General features: G+C 36.0%; 1 protein-coding gene across 1 annotated transcript in view; it reads right to left on the bottom strand.

The window, feature by feature from the left end:
- GPC5 (glypican 5) overlaps positions 1-24,647 on the bottom strand; it is a 732,889-nt gene that overhangs the window by 551,890 nt on the left and 156,352 nt on the right. The window contains exons 4-5 of the mRNA XM_026061075.1: positions 22,799-22,932; positions 18,575-18,700 (exon numbers count right to left, since the gene is read on the bottom strand). Of these exons, the coding sequence (XP_025916860.1) occupies positions 18,575-18,700; positions 22,799-22,932 (260 nt within the window). The remainder of the gene's footprint in view (positions 1-18,574; positions 18,701-22,798; positions 22,933-24,647) is intronic.

The raw sequence follows: 24,647 nt of genomic DNA, 5'->3' as shown, positions 1-24,647 counted from the left end.
ACCAAAGTGCCCCTCACTGCATACAACTTCTTTACTGTTCTAAGACTGGGGGCAACTGGACAAAGCCGTCCCACAGGCTGAGGTTTTTTTCCAGCGCTGAAGCACACACTGGAGAGTTTAATCCACACTCAGAGAGATTTTCCCTTTCAAAGAGCAATGTAATCAGTAAGATTGCAGAAATGCAGAACAGCTGTTTCAAAACAAGGCTAAGTTTATTTGTCAACTGAACGACTGCAGTAAGCATCTTTTTGGTAGTGGCAGAAAGTCAGATCTAACCTACCCACACAGCCCATAGCATTCAACCACCCTTCTGTAAACCTCCTGCATTTCATCTTTTTATCAATCTGTAACGGAGTATAGCATCATAATGTTTATTTGTTCAGCTGATTAGTCTCCTTTTATTTATTTATTTATTATTATATTTATTATTTGTTTATTTATTTTTGTTAAACCAGGCAACCTTTTGATACCATTTAGTGAAATGGAAGGACTAGAAATTACTATCCTCAGTGTCCCACTTTCAAGTTTATGTTTCCTCCAATTCCAGTCAAGAATTTGTCTGTCCCTCTGCTAGGATGATCTGTTTGCTCTAGATGATCATAGTGGTAGGATTTCAAAAAATCTCAACTCTTTTACTACAGTAGAAAAAACAAGCGAAAATCTCTAGAGAATGGTAAGCACAAATAAGATTGTAAAAACCACAGGTTTTCATACTAGTAACAACTTTGGTAATAACAGTAATTTTTTTAACCAGTACAACTATACCAATAGAGCACCCATTATGGCTGCAGGTATTTCAGAGAAGATGCCCAATAAAGGAAGACTTTTCCCCTATACTTTAGAGGAATAAACCCTTTTGCTGCAGGAATCTTTACACCCGTAATACCGAATCCACACTGAGTGAATAAGTGTACCCAGGGAGTATAACAAGTAAACCTTAATAACAGACTCAGCAAGAAATCTCAGTCATCCCGATATCTTTCTGTGCAGGACAGGCTGAGAATAAGCAAGGAGCAAAAGCCACAAGTAATTTGTAGCATTTCACAGTTACATTAACACCTCTAATTGTAACTGACAGGGCAATTACGGCTGAAAAACATCCCAATACAGTGGTTTGTACATGATGATTGTCCCACTGAAACAAGAGATTATGCATTCTGTTTGGAGAAAAACTGTTTCACTTTATTTTCCTCCATTGAAGTAGATGTCTCAGTTTATCATGTCTCATTAAAAGGCTTCTGTTGCTATATACATGATTATTTCAAACAATCCAAAGCCTTTATATTAAGTATATAATTTAACAATTCCTTTTTCAACTGGAATATCAAGATGCTAAAAAAATATGTTAATTGTTATATATAATCCATTCAAATAATGATTCTTAAAATAATGAACAGTCAATATTCCAAATACAACTATATTTAGGACACACATTTCCCATTTTTCTTTAACTAAATCCAGCCATGTGCCTGGGTTCTCCAGGCTTTGCACAGTGGTTTCCTCCTGTGGAACCGGTACGATTCTACATCCCATCTAATTTATTCTACTGGCAATTCCCCCTGCATCCCTTCCTCCCACACACATGGACTACTCCACATGGTAAGTTATAACAAGATAGGTTATGTCCAACATCAGCAAGTAAAGTCTACAGAGACAGATTCACAGAAGGAAAAGCTTGGTGCTCAGGACCTGATATCTACACAACATGTACTCGAAGGGAAGGGTTTGCTAGGGACTAGAAAGTCCATTAGTAGTTAGGATGTGTTAGGCGCAATCCTCAGCCACATCTTCCAGTTGAATTTAATCTGAAAGAAATGCAGTTTATTTGCTCTAAGGCTGCTCCACAGCATGAGCTGAAGCAGCTGGGGATGATTGAGAGATTTGCTTCAAAAGCACAGTCCTGTTCCAAATTAAAATGTTAATGGAGCTACATCTGTATCTGCTTCTTCAAGTAGAAAACAGGTTGGTAATTTCTCCATAATTTAGGAGGAAAGAATTCCTCTCCAGTTTCTGCACATCTGCTCAGGATATAAGATGGGAGGGATTTTTTTTAGAACTCTTCCACCTCTTAGCTGTTGATTGTTTAATTTCTCAGTTGCATCCTATTAATGATTTACTATACACATTTTATATACCAAACATAATAATATGTAATATCTGCCCACAGTTTACACAGATGTGATTATAAGCATACAGGGGGAAAAACAGAACAAAATACTAAGTCCAGATCCTGCAATCTTATGTTGTATTACAACTTTCAAGAACATATATGAAAAAAAATTATCTGAAGGCTGAATAATGAGATAAATACTTCTGACAATTTATAAATTATATTAATAAAAAGTCTTACAAAAATATCTGGATCTATGGCCAAACTGTAACAGAAGTCATGTTAAAGGTTTCAGAATGTACTTTTGTCAGCTTTCTCAAATTACTCTCAAAATAGTTAGCACATCTAAGGGAAAAGGACTAATTGCAAAAGCCATGGCACCATGCAGATGTTTACAGGCCTGAAAAGCAAGGTGATCACATTAAGATGCCACCAAGATGATTAGGGAGTTGGAGAACTTGACATATAAAGCAAGGCCAAAGGAACCGGGTTTGTTCAGTCTAGCTGAAGAAAAAAGGCTTGGGGGAGGCAGAAGGGTCTCATCACAGTCTTCTGTACCTAAAAGTAGTTACAGAGAAGGTGGGGATACCCTCTTCACTAGGATGCACAGAGACAGGACAAGAGGCAATGGACACAAATTGCTTAGAGGAAATACTGTCTGGCGATAAGAAGAAAATCTTCATCATGAGAACAATAAAGCACTGGAATAAGTTGCCCAGAGAAGTGGTGGAGACTCCCCCACTGAAAATATTCAAGACTCAGCTTGACCAAGTCCCTGTCTTCAACTGAAGACTGGCTCCAGAGGACCCTTCCTAACCCAGACTTTCCTATGATTCTAAGTCCTGAATAATGACAAAAGTTCTACACACAAGGTGAAAAAGATTTTTTTTTTTCCTTTGGAATCCAGAACTGCTTCAGTTCATGTGTGTTTTTATTTTAAAAAGGCTAAACAGCAGTAGGCATTTTTTGGGGACACACTGTGAACAATGAGAACGATACTGAAGCACAGAGCTTATTTCCCCCAAATTTTCTACTTTATCTACTGTACCTGAGTTCTATCAGTAAGATTCAAAGGCATACCAAATGCTTTAAAGAAACAAAACCTCTCAAGACAATTTGGAAACCCAACATGAACCATTGCAGTCTGAATCAGCCTTGCCCTCCTCTCTTTCCCCCTCCCCACACAGAGGAAGAATTTGGAGAAAGAATTGGAAAAATGGAAATACCAGTCATCTGGTGACATATTAGAAAAGGAGGCTGCCTCTCACCTGCAAATCTGTGAGGAAAAACTTGAAGAGAGTTTGATTCCCTGTTGCTTTTAATCTTTCTAGAGAAAGAAAAAGTTCCTTGAGATCATGCCTTGGAACTTGGTTTTGGTAAAGACAATGATCTACTAGAGACTTCCAGAAGAAAGAGGATTTGGCTATTATCTTATTCCATTTGTGTTTGGTCTTCTCTGGACTAACACCCTTGGACTCATGGAGCAAGGCAGAGTGCTGGCTACTCAGGAATTACTTCTGATATGAAAGTTATTGTTCACTGTCTTCCATTTCCATGTTCCTCACAATGCTTAGTGCCCTTGCTTTTCTCAGTACTCTAATTTGTCCTTCTGTGAAGGGTCTGTGCATGTTATTGTCCTCCTTCCTTTAAATATTCAAAGTATTTCCTCATGATACACCACTTAAATACTAGTGGTTGCCAACACTTTGTCTGCATTAGCTTTCTATAGCTATTGCAAATACATAGATAAAATAAGTACAGGATGATTCGGATAATTCAGTAATATAAACTGGAAACTAGAGTTTTTTCTCAAAGCTGTGAACTGCTTCTTTAAACATAGCTAATGCCACTCAGCATTTATGCTAAAGTGATTTTAACAGCACATGGTATAACTAATCAGAAGTTGATATTAACGCAATTTTTTTGTAGAATTCAAGACACTGTTACAAATCACAGTTCTGATTCACTGCCACATTAATCAGTTTTTATATTAAAATAAAATGGAGTCACATTGTTGTATTAGACTTTTCTATGTCATATAAGACTGGTCAAAAACAATAACCTTCTAGAGAAAACAGGCAAACCCCAGAGACTTATCCTTTAAGATTCTGTTCTACCACTTGTTGATCATTTTAAACTGAATTAAAGCTAATGAAAACAATAAAAGCAAGCACTGTATTTACAAAAAGGCCACCCACAGGTTTTGCCTTGTAAAATAAAGTGCTGCCTGCTGGTGAGTAACAAGGCTTCTCTTTTCGAGTATGCAACAGCTAGAATTTATAGTCTTCTCCACTGGGTGGCAACCTAGGATGCAGCAACAGACAGAACAGCTTCTCCAGAGAACCACCAAAAAAAAAAAGGAATCCTCCACTGTTAATGTTTACCTAAAGTTTTTGCTTCTGTTGGTGTTGTAATTGGCAACACTATGAACATGAGGAAAAAAAAGAAACTTGGAACAAAGGTGAATAATTATGGTCTAATCAGATTGGATGTTCTTCAAACAAGTATTAACATGGCCCTAAAGAAATCCCATTTTTTGTTTAACTGTTTTTCTCTTTCTTAATAGGATCATGAAATGTGAACTATAGCTGCCGTTAGAAATGTTTGAAACTAATGCTGATTTCAGATAAGTGTTTTCTTGCATGCATCATGACAAAAGTTCTGCTATTTTTTAGAAGGAATAATTTTAATAGTCACTTGAATTAATATTAACAGAATATAAGATCTGAAAAGGAAAAAAAACCCTTATGTGTCTGATTTGTTTAAAATGTAGAATGCACTTTCCTTGTCAACATTCACTAGAACAAGAAGGCTCTTTTGCAGAGTACTTGTAAATAGACACATTTTGTTTTCATAAGTTATTTTGAGGTTACCAGAAGAAAAAATCAGGCATAATAAAATGACAAATTCCACTTTGTCATTGTTGTATTATGATTAACGTGACTCCAATGAAGTGAAAATAAAGAAGTGAAGTGCAAAGAGGAAAGGCTTGAAGTGGGAGAGAAAAGAGACAAGAGAAAAGAGAATATGGAAAGCAACAGGAAAAAAAAAGGTGTGAAAAATATTGGATGAGAAAGGTGTACAAAAATGAGGTAAACTGAAAAAAAAATCACACTGGTACTTTTTTCCAGAGAAATAATAGGAAATTATACACAACTTTGAGCTCTTCATACTGAATGAAATTAAGAAGAAAATCTAATCTATTCATTGTATTACACTAGAGAAGCCCATAAGATTTCAAAGCATTCCTGCTATAATCTCTGGCTCTCACTTCCTAGTTGTAAGTGATGGCTGAAAAGCAGGACATTGTGGGATCCATAGTACACAGGCCTAGAAGTGAACGTGTCAGTGTGAGTGATCATTAGATTATACCTGTTTTCTGTTCATTTGGGTGTCCATCAAGATTTTTTTTTTCTTTCTGTGAGAAGAAAATGGTTCAGAAACACCACGTGCAGTATCAGGGACAAGAAGGGACATTAATTCACAGAGAAATGTCTTCACTCAGTAAGCGCCAATCCACTATCAGCAACCAGTCTCTAGCATTAGCCAGCAGGGACTTGGAAAAACATGCAATACTACACATTCTCCTTTCTCTTCCTCGGGCACAGTCCATCACTTTCTGTCAATTTATAGACGGCAGAATTATATCCTGACTATTGAGCGTCTTTGATGAATTCTTCCATGAATTTGTTCAGCCATTCTTTGAACCCAGGTACACTTTTGGCTCCCACAACATCTTGGGACCATGATTCTGTGATTTAATTATACACCATGTGAACAAGTATTTTTGTTTTTCTTAGTTGGCTGGCCAGAGATCTTTTACTGTTGGTAACTATGAATGATTATTGCCAATTCACTTTCTCCTGTTTATGAGCTGGAAATCTTTTTTGGTGTTAGATCTCCAGATGTTTCGTTTAAACAGAAAACCATAGTCACAGCAGCACATATCATTGTCTCTGTTGTCTTGCTGTACCATTTTTGGGGAATGAAAAATGTGTCACAGGACAATAGAAATGCCAGTTTTAATGTGATACAACATAATACTTTGTAATGTGGATTTGTCATGAGTTACTTTCATTTTGATTATTCTGGTGCTGAATTTTTTCTTTTTGAGACAAAATTTTGCAGCAGAAATTTTAGCTATTCCCTAAAATTTCTGATGTTATCATAATATTATAATTAATTTTAACTCAAGACAAATATTAATATAGCAAAAATGCATTTTAATTTTATTAAATGTGAAGTTTTATAGAACAGCAATTATATTTAGATAACAATGTGGGTAATAAAAATATTATGCCTTACAGGAATTCTGGATTATTTTCCAAGTACTTCTCTGTTCCCTTCAATTACCACCTGACCTCCAGATTTTTAACACAAATTTCCATAGCTGGGATCTATTGATTTGACAGTGTCTATCCTCAGGCTTGTCTTCCCCACTATCTCAGTGGATTTCAGTTGATGGATTTCACTTATCCCCAAGGTTTCCTGAAATCTCCCAATAATTAATTCAATTAGGGCACTAAATTGTCTCTCTGCTCCTATATTCTACACTTTGGGAATTCATTCTGATCTAGCTTCACAGGTGGCCTAAATCATCTTTGAAAAAGCTCCTCTGCAGAGGGTGTATTTAACTGTGTTCAAGACCTACCTGACAGACAACAACCCAACTGCAGTATGTATATGTACCTCTGTTGCAAGCAGACAGGTGAAGGTGAAGTCGCATTACTCCCAGATGCCCACAAGTTTAAATGCATAAACTCAAGACTATTTTATATGCACATATAAATAAGAAAAATGAATGTGGTACATTATCACACTGCCTATTTATCAGAGGAAGAGATTTCCTAGGAAATCATTTTCCTGTCCCTAGAGAGAGAATTTGTTCTCTCCCTACAAAATGATAATCTTGCTTATGCGCAACAATGTTAAATGCTAACTCTTTTACTTTCAAGGTACCTTTCCTGTTCACACAAAAAGGAAAACGAGCAATGTGAAGCCTAAAGAGTTTAAAATTTGTTACATGCTTTCTGGAGGTGATGGAGGTACTAGAGAAAACTGCTCATCTGAACAGCAACTGTAGGATCTTTTTAAATATGGCTTCTCTTCAAGTACCCCACTACAATTTGTGTACACAGCTGAGATGAGAAATTTTCTTGTCATGAGCATCTGTTTGACTCATAGATATGTGCTGTATCTATCACCGAACTGTTCCAAGGGCAGTGTTGAAGCATCTGCCATATAGGCTCTTTCTCTACAGCAGAGTTCAAAGTCTAGAGGAATCTGAAAGAAGGAAGTAGGGAAATGCAATTCAGTGAGCTTCAGCTAATGTTCAGAAAACTCATTTTTCTTCAGTCTTCAATGGTTGTCTTATAGTGACAGTTACCTAGGGATGGTGCAGAGTGGTGCACTGTGACTACAGCTCCCTGAGGCACAGGAGAGAAGTGGCACATTTCTTTCCTCTCTTTAAAATAGTCATGGCATATTTTTGGAATTGTCTTGTATTTATCCTTGTAGAGTGCAAATCTTCTTCCAGCATACCTGTACATTCTTGAGGGTAAAATTCAGATCATCTAAGCTAGGCATTTACATGGCACTTCTCATCTTGGCTTACTCCATAATCAGTGGATAGAAACAGCAAGTCTGCCAGCACTAACTAGGATGTGTCACTCTCCATCAACCCTACAGACTCAAGTAGTCCAGACTAGATGTCTAAGTTCTGTATAGCTAAAGATAGGTCAATTGAATCTCCAACTCAGATGAAGTCTTCCTTGCAGACTCACATATGGCATTATAAATTGAGTCCAAAAAAATTAACAGTGTTGATTGAAACATGAGCTGAAATTAATTTTTATTTAAAATCTTTCACAGGTGTCTAAGCAAACAAACAACTTTTGGCTGTTCTACCAGACTTTTTTTTTTTTTTTTAAAGCATCTAAAAGTGCAGAATCGGTGGCAGAGTATAGCTATAAATTCTTGAACTGGCTGGTAAAAATTCTCCTTTGAATAACTAATTCTCTAGATACAAAAATATGGGCTTGAAATGAAATGATTACTGCCAAGATCTCTGTAAATACAATCTGTGCTGTCAAAAGGCTGAAGGGCAGTGCTCCAGAATGAGCTTTCATCGGTTTGGACCACAGTCAAATCTTTCCTGGGCTAGACCTATATATGCAGTCAAAAGCCAGTTGCCCTGATCTTGGAATTCCTATTCAAGGAACTAAGGAAAATGATAATCTGTGAATGCAGGAGACTTTTGTTCACAAAATAACTATAATGGTTTATGCAGTCTTCTTCTTTTAGTTGCCCCTTACAACCCATCTACCATTCAATACTGCAGCATGCTAACTGACCACATTTCCAATACTTTTCGATCGAAAACAAAACATCCTTATATCAAAAGGTTTCTCTGTCAGGATGTTTTAATTATTGTTTATTTATTTTAAACAGCCTCTGTACAAGGACTTCAGTAGGCATTAATAATATAGATATTCTTCTCCCCTAAGTAGAATATAGTATATTGATGTTTTTGCTGAAATGAAAGCAATAATCTTAAGTATCTGCCATGCTATCTTTGCAGCTTCCAGAAGTATTTCATTTAAAAAAAAGTTTTATTATGCAGTAACAGAGGATGAGCTTATTACTTCCTCTATTACTGCTTTCCTTATGTGTGATTCAAAGAAGGTTTTAAAGACATCAGGATATGAAATTGAGGCATAGTCAAAGGAGGATGAGAAGGAACATACCTGTGTACAGGAATATAAGTTCTCCTTAAATTTTGTCATCACATTTGCAAAAAAAATGCAAACACACCAATTTTTACAACACTTTATAAGACGTCAAGATTTAAAACCTAGAATTTGAGATGTAATAACCTCTCTTACAGTGAAAATAAACTCAGGAAAAAGATGGGAAATTAAAGGAAAACTTCATATTCTTCCCATAACAAACCTAAGTCTCTCCAAATCCATTCCCAATTTTATCTAGCTTTTATAACCAACTTTAAGAAACTATGAAAAACAAAGTTTAATACCTTATTCAAGAATACATTCTTTCTTTGACCAAAGACACTCAGGAAGTGCTAGAGTGGTAGCTGGTCCTGCACAGTCCTTTATACCATTTATCCCACGTTTATCTTCATACGTCACTTCAACCAGAAGACCACCACTAGCAAAAAATTGATCAGCACTGCTATATGATATTACTTCTAGCATCAGAATCAACATGCTCAAGTAGTTTTCTGGTGAAATGACTCAGACACTTAGGCACAATGCTTTTGGATCAGTCTCCCAGATTTAATACTTAGTGTTTTGGGTATTTTGTTTTTTAATATCAGTGTAAATACTCTGGATTAGTTTTTTGAATACATCAGAGTTTCTAGAGAGAAGATAAATTCTTCCACTACCTTTAGACATCTGCATTGATGCCCTGTACAGCCAAAGGAGAGAAACAAATTGTCCTAGGAACATCTATCCAAGTACTTTAGGATTGGATGAATTGCACCCTACAAGGGCCCATTTATCTCCTTCACTGAAAAAGAGGCCAAACTCGACATGCATTTCTTCACACAGAAACATGGAGGTAGGTGAGATGAAGACTACCTCAAGTTTCAGTACTGTAAGCTCTTACTACGTTAATATTGACAAAACGTGTTTAAAAACTAACATGAAAGAGATTCAAGTCTCAGACTCCTTTGACAGATCTTATTACGTAGCAGGATGCTACATATAATGTAATCCTTTCTCCTGAAAGGTTAGGCATGGGCTTTCCTCAAATACACATAATGATTCCTAAAAATTTGGAGGAAGGGCTTGCTGGTACTCCTGCTTATTGCAAACCATGCAACAGAGACAACTCTGAAACTCACCTCTGTTACTATGGAAATACAATGTGTTCTCAGTATGGACTGTTTTATGCTTCCTGTTTTCTTTCTCTGCCTTATGGCTACCAAATCCATATTTGGGGAGAATCTACACATTCTCCTGTTGCACGAGTGTTACAGTGTAATTCTGCTACTTGCTTTGCTCTTCACAATGATATTTTATATGGCATCTTAGGTGCTAGATGAATGTGTAAGGAACACCTTTCAGATCTGGACATGACTATTTACACTAGTGCTTGACTGGGTCAATCACTAAGCCTGCAGTTTGGCATGTCTAAGCATGTTCATTTATGTTTCCTTTACTGAATCTTTTCCAGAAATAGTTCTCACTGAAGCACTCTTAGCAGATACATACTTGTCTACATGGGTAAACTCAGAATGTCAGTTAGAAGACACTAAAGACGTAAATGTATTAAGTGGGCTAGCAAAACATCATTAAATTTGTGTGGGATACCATATTCTTATAATTAAAATTTTCTGAACTAAAGTGGCTTCAATTTAGTTCATTCATTCATTCAGCTAAGTCAAATTGAATTAACATCACTGATTTCTACATTCACAGTCTTCGTTAATTCAGTTTAATTTTCCTGAGTGCCCTCATGTGGACAAGTGCTAAAAAACTTAGACCTTGTGAATGTAATGTTAGAATAGGAGTAGTTAGAACAAAGTGATCATTTTAATGAATATAAGCCAACTTGTGTCTCCCATTATATAACTCTAAAGGAATGTAAGAAGAAGCTGAGCTGCCAAGAAAGATAAGAAACCCCTACTTTTATTAAAAAGAACAGACGATACTGTATTTTGAAGCAGGTTCCAGTAGATTCACAACCTGTGAACGACAGATTAGTTTTACTTCATTAAAGATGAAATAATCATTGTTTTAACTACAAAAGCAGCAAGAACTTGATATAATTGGAAAGAATAACACCCATTTCTAGAAAAATAAGTGAACTGTTATTCTTTGAATACATTAATAATATATATATCAATTTATCAGCTGTATTACAGAAACCACATTAACAAAATCAGACTACTATACTATACACATAATAATTAACAGAATATCCACCAGAATAGGACTATATAAAAGCAAACTATTCCTATATAAAGGACAATTTACCGCAAACTTTCACAATCAGAATGGCAGGAAAATCAGTGGTTTGCACATCAGACTCCCAACCCATTTTCAGATCTCTAAAAATATTCTTGAGTGTAATGGAAGTATCTGAGCCTGTTGGGAAGATGCAGAAACAAGACCACTCCCCAGCAGAACCTGAATTTCACTAGTAGAGATCCAGTCATTACAAGAAGCTCAGTGAAAATCTGACCGATACTTGTGCCAAGAGTCAAACCTCCAGCAGATGTAATGTGACAATATGAAGGGATGTAAATGCTTGTAAATGCTGCAGTGCTGAACATCTGTGCAATTACCAGGACGTGGAAGTTTCCTGTCAGGGCTGATAAGCTTGCAGTGCTTATACGGGACTGCTGTGAACACTACAGAGAAAGAGGACCTCTGAGAAGAACTTTTACAACCCCAAATATTGTTTAAATAATTCACTGAGAGCCTGTGTATTAAATTTCTGTGGTTAGAGGTGATAAATATTTTTCTTCTAGAAATGTGAAATGTTTCAGAACCTCACTGTGTGCAAGGAGTCTCACTGTAAAATATTGCAAAACACATTATTTGACAGGTATCCTGTATATCAAAGTTGAATCCAATTAGGTTGTATTTCTTTTATAAGAACTTCAAATGCAAATACACAAATACACAAATCTTCTGTCTAGTATAATCTGCTATGATTCATAGTTATTTATTTTATGATATGCTTGTTTTTGAACTATGCAGCAAATTCTCTTGCCTGAGTTTTCTTTGGTCTTAATGTGAAACCTTACTATTTAAAAAGCAGATGACAGATTTTTTTTGCCTCCACTGTTTCATGTYGTAAACTGTGGCAAAATGGACCTGAATTCCTTCGGAAAACCTTTAAGAGTCATCAGATCATTAGTACTAAATTCCAGAGCAAAATTATTTTTCTATGGTTGTATAAAATGAAAGGATTAACATTACAAAAAGGATAAACACTACAGAAAATTATACATATGCTCAAGCAACCAAAAGAACAACAGAGCATTTATTTTGAGGGAATCAAATGTAATATATGTTTTGCTGCTTTTAGATAATTACATAAATATTCTCCTGAAATGTCATGTGATTTATCTAAGCATATAGTGAGAACTGATGTTACAATTATAAAACCAGGAATGCTTTCATTTTTATACTTCATAATAAAATAGAGAGCAAAATTTATAAAAACTATAATTAATGTAAACAAAGGAATTGTATTTATTTTTTTCCTTGGCACTAGATTTGGATCAACTAAAATCAACTGACAAAGGAATCAGAACTTCAGCTTTTATATACTGCACATGGTTTTTATGCAATCTATCTTCAGCCTGGCATTTTTCTTCCTTCTAATTTTTGTCTTTCTCTGGAATAAAGACTTCAGATGACGTCCTCCAATATAGTTCCCAAATTCATTCACCTAACAAAAAATAATGTCTAGTATTTCTCAAAATAAAAATAAAAGATGACAGAAAGTTACTTCCAAAAAAGCAGGAACTAGACTGATATCATTGGTTTTTTATTATTGAAGTGTATTATGAAGACAGAAGTAAAAATGACTCTTGTTTTATACATAAACACAGAAAAATGTGTCATAAGCTCCTCCCATTTTTCTGACAACCAGACTAGGTTCTATACCAATTTGTGGTTAATTTTTTTTTTTCCGATAAAACTAATAGTGGTGCCAACTGGACATTGAATGTATTCTGACATCAGCATTTTTCTAAATGAAAGTGTATAAATTTTAATGAAAAATCCTCCTGCATTTAGGGATGACTTTTGGAGCCAAATGTTCCTGTAGTTCAGGTGCCCTGATTCTTCATTATTGTCCAGGTGCCATATGCAGGTGACCTCTTTTCCAAGCATCCCTAAAGAGGCAGCAGCAGTTCAAAACAGAAATATTTCAGATTTCAGGCATTCTCGTTAGCTCGCTGCAGAATGTTATGGGTGCTAAAATTTTATGAGTTCCAGGGAAGACTGAGCATTCACAGAAGACAAACCTCTGAGGACTACTCACTATAAAGATTGCAGTTTGGGCTCAGGAATTTCCTAATTTGCGAATTACCAGACACAGATTATTATGAGGAAATGTGTTTATGATTGCTCTTCTCCAAGCATCTGTTGCTGGTCCTTGCTGGCAACAGCATATTGGGCAAAGCACTAACAGCCAGAATGGGCTATTCTTACATTTTAAGCTGCTCAGGCAAATCTTTGCATAGGTGGAAAGTGGTGCCTTTGAAAACAGTTTTAGCTCTCCCTCATTATAAAGTGAGGATTAGCTCAAACAGAAGAAAACTGAGAGGAATTCATTGTATCTCCTTATATTACCATTTATCTTCTTTTGTTGGCTAAGAATTGATTCAGGATTGTACTCTTGGTCCAAAATATGTAAGAATCAAAAGAAAAATTCCTTTCCTACCCTAAGAGCTGTACTAAAGCTAAGCATTTTTTTGATGATAGATGCTTATTATAATCAGTTTCTAACAGCTTGCTCAGCAATTAAAATCAATCATGCTATTTAATTCCTCTTAATTTGGATACTTTTGATCAGTGTTTCAAAAGAAATTCTTCCTTCCAAACTTGATTAGCTGTCTTTAATAATCCCCATTAGTTTTGAATCCTTCAACATTCGATTTTACTATTTCCTTCTCTCGCATCTATTTTTATTTCAGTGGAATCGCTGGTCTCAAGATGTGAAGTACATGTTCTGCTCTCCTCTGTGGATTTTTAATCCATCTCTGTTCACATTTTAGTCATGTGCTTTGGACTACCAAATCTGTATAAATGTCAATTAAACCACTTTATGTTAATGCATGAGAACATTTCATTCTATTTGCACCATTCTTGTTATTTTAGCTTTAATATTAAGACACTACTGAAATTCTGAACTGCTGCATGCAATTCTTTTCCTAATGCTCTGATAGTGCCTAGCCTATTAATTGCAGTTCCTCTTTTCCTATGAGCTTAATAAATCCTATAACACTAAAGTCTGAGTCCTTCATTGTGGAATTCAATTATGCCTTTAAAACTAAAGTGTGAATTTAATGCTCAGCCACTGTAGTCTGACAACTGGGCAAAATAGTTGGAAGGGCTGAAGGTAGAAGGTGTCTCCCCCTCTAAGACATCCTCTCCCTCATTCTGCAGTGACGTGGACCTTGGGAGAGTGACCTGGCTCCTGCAAGTTCTGCCTCCTACAAATCTTTTCTCACACAAATACAATAATTTGGGGATTTGTGTCTTAGTGTTGATAAAAATGAAGTGTGAACCTACACCATGTAACAGGCTAACAATACTAGTTTCAGAAGCAAGGACTGTATTGCCATGTCAGTATGCTTTAAAAAAAAAAAAAAAAGGAAAACCAAAACTTTTAAGCCAAAAGAAACAGCTGAAGATGAAGCATGTGAAATGTAAATTATAAAGTAAGATTTCATTTCAAAAATATCCTCTTTTCTCTTTTTCTTATCCTTTCCCATCCAGATCTGATAATCTTTCAGGTGATATTAAAGATGGCAAAGACTAAAAGATGTATATGATATTACTGCTGTTAAAACTTTAAACTACCTCCTTTAAGAAAAATACACAGAAAAGGAGAAAGAAGAACAGAGAAGATTTTATTAAAATGTATCTATCTTCTGTTTCTAGAGTGTATTGCTGCTTGCAGCTGAAACAAAGACACAGCAAACAGCAGTCTCTTCAGGTCCTGGTTTACCCCAGCATTATGTAGCTTATGGTATTGCTTTCAGCAGTCTCTCCCACGTCAGGCCCRAACTAACAGTCACAGCCAGCTAGGGCATACTGTTCTTAAAAAGAAGGCAAAAAAAGAGAGAGATGGTGAAGAATCTTAAACTGGATAAAATCCATTTATCTTCAATGAATTTGAACAATATAGATTTTCCCCTCTGAGTGGCCTGGAATACTACACAGATGAATTCACCAATATTTTTATTTATTACTATACCACTATAGATGGGGGGGGGGGGAAAGAAAAAGAGAGAGAGAAAACACACAGGTTCAGCTGTTCTTCAGGATTTACACAGAAAAGTGCTGATGTCTGCTCTGGTCATTATTTGTTTCTAAAATGCTACAGTATCCTGGGATCATGACAATACAGGCTGCACAACACAGCATTTAGAAAATCCTAGATTTGGAATCAGAGGGATGGAGGAGATCTTAAGAGATCACCCAGGTCACCTCTGTGTCTTCAGGTAAGATGAGCTTTTGCTACATCCTTTCTCACAGTGATTTACCTTGCCTGTTCTCAAACATCTTCCAGGAGGAACATGTCAGGCCCCAAAACTATCTATTGCAGTGTTTTACTGTCTTAATCACTAGAAAACTCTCCCTAATATTTAATCAGAATCTTACTTAAATGTTTACTACATATCTTAGCCATTATGGACACAGATAGGTGATGCTTTCCTTCCCCTTAGCCTGTTTGCACTTTGGAAGACCATTACCCTTTTCTTTCATCAGTCACTCTTCTTCAGGTTAAGCAATTCCGGTTCCTTCAGTCCTTTCTTGTATCACAGAATCACAGAATCCCTGAGGTTGGAAGGCACCTCTGGAGATCATCTAGTCCAACCCCCCTGCTCAAGCAGGGTCACCTAGAGCACGTTGCACAGGATTGCATCCAGGCGGGTTTTGAATATCTCCAGAGAAGGAGACTCCACCACCTCTCGGGGCAACCTGTTCCAGTGCTCTGTCACCCAAACTGGCTTGTAAACTGGCTTTCCTAGATTCTAGCTTGATATCATTATTCTTCTGGGAATACTCAAGTTTGCCACATTTTTCTTGAAAATGCGCAAAAGTGGGTTCAGTCTGAATTCTGTCAAGATGATTTTGAACTGTTTATCATATTTTTTGCATGTTTCTAGTCCCTTTTAATTTGGTTTGTCTGCAGCGTGGTTAGCATCACTCCCTCCAGTCCACATTCCCACAGTTTGATATCTGGATTGCCCTTTCAAAATATCTCCAAACACAATCAACTCTGAGGCTACTCGTCTCCCAATAGATCTCTTTTCTATTTGAAAAACTAGATCTAATCTAGTTCTAAACTTAGATTACATCTAAACTAGATCTAATCTAGTTTTTCAACTAGAAAGATCTCTTTTTTTAGTTGACTGATTCTTTGACCCATTTCCCATGTGATTTTCTAGCACAATCTGTGGGGCTGATCAGTATCTTTTCTTGCTCAAACCCAATCTTCTTGTTTTAAAATTTTCAGACTCTGTATACATGTTTCTGTGACTGAGTCTGACTTTTCATAACTTGAGACAAATCTCCAGGCACCACACAACCAGTGTGTGCGTTCCCGGCCCGCATTCTTGTGCCGCATATGCCTTACTTTCAGAGCAGGCACACAGAGGTGCATAAGCACAAAAAGAAAAATGTGCCCATTTTTCCTTTGCTGAACAATTCTTAAGTAGTAAAAAAGTAACTGATTTTAGTCCAAGTGCAGGAAGCAACTTTTCCTCTTCAGCGATTTAAAGTTACAAAAGAACAAAAGTAAAAGAATAAAATTGAGCAAAGGACATTTTGACTGAGAAAAAAGGCAAAATGAAGGGGAAGAAGAGAATAGATGTAAGCACATTCACATAGCTACTGAAGTAAGAGAACATGCACCAAGACATATTTCGAGTACAAATAGAAGTATTAAGATGTCGGAATTAACCACAGGTCTCAGCTGCAGGTGATAAACTAGAGTGACTCAAAGTATCCTGCTCTTTTTGTTTTTAAACAGCACTCTTTGTACTTCTAGATATTATATTATCTATCCAGACATAGTACTGTCTATTTTTTTCCAGAAAGTTAAACTAAAACTTACAGACAAACTTAATTAAAAAATAAAATAGTTTAATAAGGAAGTTTAAACATTAAATTAAGATCAAAGGGATCCTACATTTAAGATATGGAGCTTTTGTCACCATTAATATCTTTAGGGTGCATCCAAAATAAATAAATTGCACTAATTAAATATTGTTAGTCAAATTAAGTTATTTTTCAAAAACACCATGGGTGAGAATTTAGTAGAATGTTCCATTGTTGTATCAGGACTGAAGCTTCTAATCATATTTCTTCTTAAAATATACTATTATTATAGTGTAGGACTATGCTATAATAACAGTAATAGTACCATAATATAATAGCATAGTAATATAATAGTATAGCATAGTACTAGAATATAATAATAACTAAAATACAATGGTATAATATAGTAAAAGAATATAGTTTTGAGAAGATATAACCTATTAATAGTAAGAAAGCAGCAGTCAAAAGTAATGATACAAGAAATTCATTCTTAAGAAGTCTGTAATTATAAGACATCTTATTTCCAGTTCTTACTGAAATATTGGCAGGATTAACTTTTAACTCATCTGGGGAATGGCAGGAAAACAAAAGCTAGGAGGCAAGGTTGAAATGAAATGTGAAATATGGATACCTAAAGACATATTATCTTGAGAAGACTGTTGAAAACTTGGGACAAAATTTTCCTTTGACTCTATCAAGTGAGTCAACCACTTGTTTGGTCTCAATGCTGTCAAAGCATTGGACTATCCAGGCAGTTAGAGAAAAGCAGGCCTGCAGTTGTTTGCTGAATGGGCATTTATTAAAATTTCTTTAAATATCATTAAGCAATGAATTAATTTCTATATAGCATATGTAAGGACACCTGAGAATGCAGGTTGTCACCCCAGCTTCTACATAGTACCAGCTATCTCCTGCTCACCTTACAGCCTTTAGCCACCTTCTCTAATACTACCTAAGCTTGGTATTAACAGCATTATCTTCATAAAAAAATTAATTAAAATGAACCTCTTAATATTTCAGTCTCTCATCACAAGGACTTCTTGTTCAAATACTTGCTTTGATGATGAAAACCATACAGCAAGAAATACAGGTATTTGCTCTCTGAAAGTCTTTCTGACATCAAGAAATGCTAGTGTTTTGTAAACTGTGAAGTATATTGATTCTAGAGATACACATCCAGGAGCACGGCAGTTTATATCTTTGCCGTTTCTACTGAATGATGGCTCCCAAGCCACTGCATACATAAAAAACATTTGTTTCACCTTTAAAGCAGTTTATCTTCATGTTTTAACTTTTAGCCCTCCCCCGAGAAACCATATATATTACGAGATTAGTTCACTCTTCAGAGCCAGAGAAAGTTTTAAGCAAAAATCCTGAGTTTGTTATCACACAGTTTGTATTAAAAGGAGCATTTTACAAATACCAAATTTGAACAAAAACCCATGTTCTCTTTTTCCAGCCATATTTTGTAAATGTCAAACCTGCTTTTTTTCCTAACCAATGCATGGTTAAGCTTCATAAGTTTGAAGTGGGAATCTCTGAGGAATAGAGATACAGGGAGATTTTTTTTTTAACTGCTTATAGGTAAAGTCATCTTTAGAGAAACAAAGAACACAAGAAAAAAGATAAAAAGGAGTGAAAAAGGTACCTTCTTACAACATCTTCTCCGTTCCAGCACGGGAGTCCATCGGCAGCCGCTAACTCGTTGGCACACAACTGATCAGCCAGGCCGCCATAAAAAGCCCTGTAGAGCCGGAGGTGGCCGATAAATTCTCTGCACAGAGGAACATGGGAAATAATTGACAGTGTCAATCAATAACATTAAGCAGTACCGCTGCCATGCGTTGCTACAAGAAGAAAAAGAATGAGCCGTTTCTAATATTCACTATCGGTTCCAATGACTTTATTCATCAGTTTGTCAATTTTCCTTTTAGATAAGCTTGATTCTCTCAGATATATTTCAGGAGTTTACAAACCTGATACTATCCTTGGTCAAAGTCAAACAAAATAATTTACTCATGCTCTGGAAGAGGAATTATTTTCCTCCACCCTGAAATTTTCTTGCTTAGTTCTGATATAGTTTGCAATGCTACTTTTGTACAAATATACCAGTATTTCCGAATAAAGCATAACAATTAAGAAAAGAGGTTTCATATACCAGTTAATTAGGTAGAGGAATAAGCTGGCTGTTTTTCATAAGTGCTATCAACTAGATCCCTACAGAGTGTTACAAATACTACAAAGAGTATTTGTTAGAGTTATGGAACAATTCAAGATTTAGGTAGGATGGTTTAAGGTGTAGATGTTAAATATTTAATGGATATTTAAATTACCATCTGAAAAATGACATCAATTTTATCATGTGCTGTGCTGCTGGGTATACTTTTATTTATATGTTGCTATTTTAAATAATTCTCAAGGTGCCCAGAGCTAATGATAAGTTTTTATACTTAAATCAAAAGAAATGAATGCCTTTTCAGTTAGTATGTTTGTAACTGGACTGTGATATTTATGTTTTAGAAACTGTTTGCTAATGTATTGAAAATCCTGAGAGACCCATTCCTGCTGTGCAAAATATAAATGTTTATTTATTCTGGGCTAAAACATCATGCTATACTGAGTTATCTATGACCCACAGGCACAAAGAAGAAAGACATCAGCAAATGGTGTACTCATTGCTCTGTAAGCCAGAAAGCTTCATGTTATGTTAACTTCTTGTCTAGTGTCTGCAACTGGAAAAAATATGCTACAAATATTCTATCCATTTCCAGATGTTTAGTTAACATGAGTCTAACATGGCATAAAAGATTAAATTAAGTATTGTTGACTTGAAATTAGAACAGAAAAAATACGAGTAACTATATACAGTCTGTTATTTAAAATCCACATGTTCTTTCTTGGTATTCTAGAGTAAATATTTTTACACAAAGCACAGTGATTTAGATTTACTATGCCTATTAAATGCTATTAAATGTGATATGAATGCACTACTAAGTCAAAAACTGTAGTTCTGAAAATCTCAAGTAGGGTCATATATTGCATATGCACAATATATTTTAAATACATGAATATGATACATCTTCCAGCCATGAATCCTGTATTCCAGCCCCAAATTGCATCCAATGTGTATGTTTGCAATTTTTCTCCATTTCCCATCAAGTGGGACTGATTTTATTTTGACTGTGAGTGGTATCCTTTGGGTTTACACAGTGGATAAAAACTAGTGATTAGAGGCTATTCTCATAGCAAATAGTAGGAATTTCTTCTTTCGCACAATCAATCAGCGTATAATACAGAAATGGAAGTAAATACAGCTGCTGTAATATCTTGTGACAAACTGCATTATAACCGAAAGGTCAGTCGTTCACTTTATTAGTAAATATATCCTGAGGCAAAGGAGAAGTTAATATAGAAGTAATAACTAATTTCAACCCCTGCAGATATCTGACCAAAGTAGTTAGAAGGGCAGATGGTTTGAATGTCAATTTTCACATCATCATCTTCTAGACCAGATAGCATATAATTATAGGCAGCTGAGCACAAATGTGCAATTACAGTCAGCAGAAGCTACAGATATTTCTTATCTGCTTATTTGGAAATGTTCACTTTTTACAATTTTATTCTACTTGCTAAAAGCTTTCTGCAATGTTCAGTTCTGGAGGAAAAAAAACATAATTTTTTAAGATTGTATACTATTATGGAAGGTTCTAGTTAGCATTTTTTTAAATTCATCTCACAAATTTTAATTTCAAAAGCACAGCGACATTTCCTTTTCTTCTTGTGACACATTGCACTAGAAAACACCAGCCTAGGGCAGTGCTGTTTAAGCTGTCTGATTGTGAAAATAATTTAGGAAAAGCTTAGGCAGAGGTAGTCCAACATGTACTTTAAAATGCAAGATTTCAACTGGAGATACACTTGAAAGATATCAGGAAATTATGGAACTCTTAAGAGTCAGATATGTAATGTTTTTTAAGGATAACTGCCATTGATGAAGTCCTACACAATTTGGGAGAAACCTCCTCTTTTCTGCTAAAGCTCATGAAAGTTGCCAAGAACCAGCTGCTGCCAGAAGTCAATGGGTGGTAAATAAAGTGGAGTTTCACTCAGAGACTAGCGCTTCCTTAAAAGCAGGCTATAACCATTTCTTGAAGTTACTCTTCCATCTGAGGAATTGTTACGGTTGCCATGGGAATGGCAAGCGGAATAGAAAGCGACTGTGACTAAAAGGGAAGGAGGTGATCCAGGAGGTAATGAACACGAAGATGGTGTGAACAATAAAGTTGTGAAAGTGAAATCTGTGCCAGGGGATCTCAAACTCTTCCTCCCCCCATCCCTTTGGTGTAGGGCTTTCCACGTGCCATAAGGTGGTCCCAGCACCTGAGGCAAAGGGACAACTGCTTTGTGCTGCCACCAGCTGCCATGTCTCCTGAGGTCTCTCTGAGCACTGGCAAGGTCAATCTGCGCACCACTTATCTGGAATCGTGCTACAGTCCTGGATTAAGTGAGATTTTAGAATACAGTTCTATATTTGTAGAGTCTTTGCAAGAGGAAGACATCAAGAAATTATTTACCCGCACAAAGTGGATAGAGGAAAATGTGTCTGTTTAATGGGCGTTGCCTGATGAGCTTCTGTGTTGGCTAAAACAGACTCTTGTTTTGCATCTCTTTGCCTCCCCACAATGTTCCTCTAAATCCTGCTTTATTTCAACACTACTTGGAACATGAAGGACCTTGCACTAGCTAGATTGGTCTGGCCTTTAAGCATATAGGCACTCTTTACTTCTCCAAAAATCAGTGCTGAGCAATTATTCCCTGCAATTGTCTCAGTTCTGCTTCCTTCTGCCTTACAAACTGAAGTGAAAGGAAAAAGAGGACGAAGAGACCCTCTCTGTATTTTAGCAAATAATAATAATAAGTGCCTTTAGTTTCCACTGTAATACTATCCTTACTCCTTACAGGCCAATTACTCCCTACAGTCATTTAAGACTTGATTCATTTGCCTAAATGTAGATATCTGGTGCCTTTGAGATGCTCTCACGTATCCAGGATGTCTGCACAATGCAGAAGCACACAACACAACTTATAGGACAAATGCATCCTTCCTGGCAGCAGCAGATCAGCTGGGGTCACTAGGGTGTCCCCAAATGGCCCTGACCGCTTGCTTCTATGTTGGCAACTGAACCGAGTCCTCCTCTCCACTGACTACAATGCAGCCTAAATACCCAGCTCATATGCAGGCATCTGCATTTTTAGGCAAATTTTACCTTGTGATGATGAACCAGGTACAAATCAAATCCCAAAGTCTTTGCTGTCACCTGAATTAAACATATACTGGCAAAAGAACCAGTGAAAAAATCAAAAGGACCTGCTTGAAGAAGGATTTCAAAATTTAGCCCTAAATGCTTAGTTGTCTCATTTTCAACAACAGAACAGAAAGGTGAATATATAAGAACAAAATCATTCATTCTTTTACATCTGATCAATTTGTACAAATAAGTCTTCTGATAAGAGTGGCAATCACTTCTTGACAGATTTAATAACACCTACTGACATGCTGATTAAGTATAATCTGAAGACTAACACACAAAGATACAGCTAACATTCATATCTTAGCAACATTATCCACTCTTTTTAAACCAGATGAAATGACCCTACTCACGTGTCCATTATTTCAGAAAACTTAATCTGTTCATAAAACAACTCTTTCAGAAATGTAATAGAATAGATTTTGTTGTTGAAATGCTTTATTCCTTTCAGTCTCTGTTTATTCTCCATTAATGTATGCCATTGCATTGAATATAATCTATTCTGTTGTAAAATTAATGGCTTACTTTATTCTTTCTTTCTGGCTGTAAAACTAATGTCTTACTTTCTTCTGTTGGCAAGGGTTTCTTCGCTGTCTCTTGAGAACATCTTCAACCCTTGATTATCTTTGTTCTGATCAAAGGAGCAACCTGGCGACTGCGTCGGCTTTCTTACAGGAGGACCACATATCTTGTTTACCTAAAAGGAAAACAAGACATAAGATGGAAAGAACATACATAAACAAAAATAATTCGCTAGCTCTCAATTCAGTTTAAGTGCACTTTAATAAGAAAGGAAGCCTGTGGACACATCCTGAGGATTAGAAAAAATTTTCATTAAGTATGATACTTCTCAACACTGATGTTCACGATGAATGCATTAAACGCACAATTAGTCTTTATATAGAAGAAACAAACAAAAACACCTCCTGCTTTTGAAGAAATACAAAGTGTATAAGTAAGTCACCACATGTATTTTATTGATGGTGCGTATTTTTCTTCCTATCAGGAAACTGTATTATTATGCAGATAGTAACAGCAACCTCAGAGATCATGAAGTGTTGTGAACAACAGCTTATTTCCATTTTTCTGTAATGTACCCCAATTACATTTTTAATATGCATTGAACTTTGCGATTTCTTTCAGGGTTGATGAATTATTATGGCATGTTCAGCATAGTTACTCAGAGCATACAGTGAACACTTAGCATGGTAGAAACTTGCATTACAACTTTGCAAGATGTAAATTTAATGATCCAAGCTGTAAGTTTAATGATTCAGACCATAGGTGTTGAAAATACCAAGGGATTTTTTATGTCTGGCTTTCTGATCTCAGTATCAATAAATATGAATCTACACGAACTCCCATTTTCTTCTTTACAAAATGCTCAGTATCACATTTTATACTATAGAGGATATCAATTCATGACCATAGCTCATTATTCTTCCTAGTCACTGAAGAAAAATAATTAAAGCCATACATATTTATTAAATAAGATATACTTCATGCTAAGGATTGTGTCTGACCAGATATTAAGCAGAGTGAACAGTATAGCTCTTGTATAAGCTAGTACACATGCACTACTGAAAAACTAATACTGTATGTGAATTAGTAAAACTTGGTTCCAATATATAGTCAACCTTCTTAAAAGGAAAAGGGAGAGAGGAGAGCACTTTTGGCTCTAAGACAGGGATCCAATTTTTGAAGCAGAAACATATTCAAAATGCTCCCACAAAAAAGAGGAAAGGGTGTGTGTGTTATGCAACAAGGATTATTGTTTCCTGTTGCTTTTTATGGCCTCATATGTAAGAACAGAGAAAGCAAACAAATCAGTTTCAGCCTGTCATCACTCACATTAAAGTCTTAGACAATATACCTAAAAATGCGATAATGTTGGCTCAGAAATACATTTCAAATTTAAGATAAAACAGAATATATCCAATTTTTTTATTGTTGTTGTTGGTATGCATGTTGGTGTAAGCAGTGATAACCAAAGACTTGTTGAATGGGCTCCCTTAGGCCAGACACAGGAAGTAAGAATCAGCATTTTTAGTTCATACGGAACAAGCATTCATTGTACGAACTGAAGTCACATGAATTTGAGATTCCAAATCTCAAAGGTGTCCAAATAATACTTAGAATCCCCTTCAAAATGAGGTGCATGAATTTCCATGAAAGGTAATTGTCCCTGGACATATGGCTAGTGTTCTTTAAGGACTTAATAGGATTCGAATGGTGAGGTGAATATTTAAGCTGATGTCTATCAGAGGCGGTTTCTTCTTGGACAGCATCTTGCTACATTTGATCTTTCCCTCAAGTACTTTCTAACCTTCCTCACACTTTTTCCACTGCTTCCACCATTAGATCTTCAGAGTACATTAGTCCACACTCTTCATTAACTTAATTGGACTCCCA

Source organism: Apteryx rowi, unplaced genomic scaffold, assembly GCF_003343035.1.
Source record: "Apteryx rowi isolate R43461 unplaced genomic scaffold, aptRow1 scaffold_175, whole genome shotgun sequence".
Taxonomy (NCBI): Eukaryota; Metazoa; Chordata; class Aves; order Apterygiformes; family Apterygidae; genus Apteryx; species Apteryx rowi.
Note: the sequence above shows the minus strand (reverse complement) of the source record. Positions and strands in the feature narration are given on the sequence as shown.